Source organism: Montipora capricornis, chromosome 7, assembly GCF_036669925.1.
Source record: "Montipora capricornis isolate CH-2021 chromosome 7, ASM3666992v2, whole genome shotgun sequence".
Classification (NCBI taxonomy): Eukaryota; Metazoa; Cnidaria; class Anthozoa; order Scleractinia; family Acroporidae; genus Montipora; species Montipora capricornis.
This window is the reverse complement of record NC_090889.1, coordinates 11,898,491-11,900,990: the sequence shown is the minus strand read 5'-3', so window position 1 is coordinate 11,900,990 and position 2,500 is coordinate 11,898,491. Positions and strand designations below refer to the sequence as shown.

General features: G+C 36.4%; 1 protein-coding gene across 1 annotated transcript in view; it reads left to right on the top strand.

The window, feature by feature from the left end:
* Nucleotides 1–2,500, top strand: part of LOC138058198 (tyrosine kinase receptor Cad96Ca-like) — a 12,719-nt gene that overhangs the window by 10,125 nt on the left and 94 nt on the right. Inside the window, exons 8-9 of the mRNA XM_068904104.1 lie at nucleotides 1,320–1,416; nucleotides 2,160–2,500. The exon at nucleotides 2,160–2,500 is cut by the window's right edge and continues 94 nt beyond it. Coding sequence (XP_068760205.1) covers nucleotides 1,320–1,416; nucleotides 2,160–2,312 — 250 coding nt within the window. The 3' untranslated portion in view covers nucleotides 2,313–2,500. The remainder of the gene's footprint in view (nucleotides 1–1,319; nucleotides 1,417–2,159) is intronic.

The window sequence follows — 2,500 nt, the reverse complement described above, 5'->3', positions numbered from 1 at the left end:
TCGTTCCCAGAGCTTTTCAATGAGGTTGCGACTATGTTGCTCTCGTCAGTATTTCTCTCCGCTATGCTTACTGAATACTGACGAGGTTGACAGAGTCAGAATTAGTCTACCATTCAAAGATCAAGTTTCAACTAATGGATTGGCCCCACTTTGCAACCAGTTTTTGCAAGCAAGAACTTAGAACAAGATCTAAAACCTAAGGAAGCCAAACCGTCAATTGTCAATCATCCAAATGGACTTCATACGTGAGAAAATTTTTGTTTAACTTTTTGTTAAGAAATGTTCTGTCGCAACTTTTTATTGTCAAATGTTTTTCTAAGTCACGTATTATTTCTCTTTTGTAATAGCCAAAAAATTTTGCAGTCGTCCTACGGTTATATGCAATTAGTATTATTAGAAAATTTCTTTCGATCTTCTATTTATTTCTATGTGAAAAGAACAAAAAAAGAAGGTGACACACGCTAACACCAACCCGTTGTAGCCAACACGTGGTATGTTAACGTTAGCCACTCCATGCTGATGAGGCCCAGCAATGCCATACCAGCTGTCCATGGCTGCTAATTGTCCGGGCGAATTGGTTGTGCGCATGCGTGATGTGTTAACCACACCAGATTGGCTTCACTTTGCTTTTTTTTTCAAATTTCTGGATAATTTATTTCTTTATTAAAATTATTTTGGGCCTCGTATAACAGAAAGCATAGCAAAAGCAGTTCTTTCATTTCTACAGGTCCTCGAATGTCTCCGCACTAAAATGCAAATTTAGTTACGTTTTTTTTTTTCTTTCAAAAATTATTTTCTCCATTTCTATTTACAATTTAATTTGCATTTTTGGTTAATAAATAAATAATAACTCATTTATTACAAGTAGAAAGATTTTGGCAATAGCAGAACTTGGGCGTCTTTTAATTTCAACTTTTTGCTTTAAGGTTTAGTTATTATTCAAAACAAAGATCATATATATTTTCTCAAAGAAATAAGTCACAGATAATTTTTTTTTCAAGAACCTTTTTTATTTGTATAAGGACTAACCGTCCCTTATGTCAAGTCTGGGATAACGAGACACTTCTCTCTGTCATGTTTAGTGTTTAATGCTATACTTTACCGGCGAGCTTTATCTTCAATACGTTTCCAAGTCAACATCAAAATGTCCGATCAAAAGCAATGGCACTATATCAATCAAAAAATGTCGCAAGACCTTAAAAGTAGAATCAATGCATTTTGCAGCGAAAAAATATCCAAGCATAAACCTTCATGCGAAAGGGTTGAAGGAAGAATTGCTGGAGATATAGGCTCCTCGTCTCCTCCTTTTTTATCATTAGGTATAACTTGATGGAGATGTGCTGGCAAGAGCTCCCCATACTCCGCCCTGATTTCGTAAATATTTCCAAGAGGTTGCACTCGTTCATCGAAGGAGAGGTCAGTAACAAGACGTTTTCAAGGTGCTTTCTTTTTTTCTTTTTCTTTTCGCGCCCTGAATAAAGACTGATATTTTTGGCAAGGCGTTGCTTTGAGCGAGCTCTGTTTTCTTGGAAACAGATACTAATACCACATATGTTTGGGATATTTTATTCCAGCCCTGTTGGGCTAGCCCGTTTATTTAAAATTAGCATGGTACCTTGTAAGAAATAACCAAATATAGAAGGCATGATTCCAGCAAAGGGCACACCCGCCATCCACAAGAAACTAAGAAAAGAGGAGGGGAAAATGATCTTGAAAATGGGTTGAGTTCTACGTAAAGTAAAATTCAAATTAGAATGCTACCATTTATTTAGGGCTACCCACTCTGACACGTTTTCAAAATTCTACAAAATGTATTTATTCCCAGTGCACGTGGTGTTATATATCGTTTTTTTACCTATTCATTCTAGATAGTTCGAAACCTATATAGGCAACTGGATTCAATATCCTATCTATGTCATCATTTTCCTCTTCAAATATCTGTGTGTTTAACTCTTTACGAGAAACGCGTGAAGTTTAAAGTGTTTTATCGTCGGAGTTTTTGGTCACTTTGTTGCGGGTGATGGGCATAAAGACGTTTCTAGGATGAATTTCAGTTTTGTCGATTGCACTTTATTTCAAGCCAAAAAAAAATAAAGAAAAACAAGTAAAAACTAATTGCATGATACTGAGGAAACCCTTATTATCTCTATATGTTGAAGTACCTCCCGTTGGTGGACGAATCAAAGTACGATGGAGCAAAATACTCAAGAGTTGAGGACGTGGGTGCAGCAGCTGAAGATGATGCAAGAGCAGTTCGTGGGGCCACAAATGCAAATGCCTCAAGAAGAAAGTGGTCAAGCATGAGATCATGAAGAAACAAAATCACTGAATTTTGGTAGATGCTTGCTGAAGTAGTTGTCATTCAATAATAATACTAGTTTTTAGAGTCAGAGAAAATGTGAAAACCAAAAGCTAGTCCTATTTCATTTTTAGGTCGATGGGAAAAGGCGTAGACAATCAGACAGACAACCCTAACACGCACTTTTGTTCTAATGTCGTA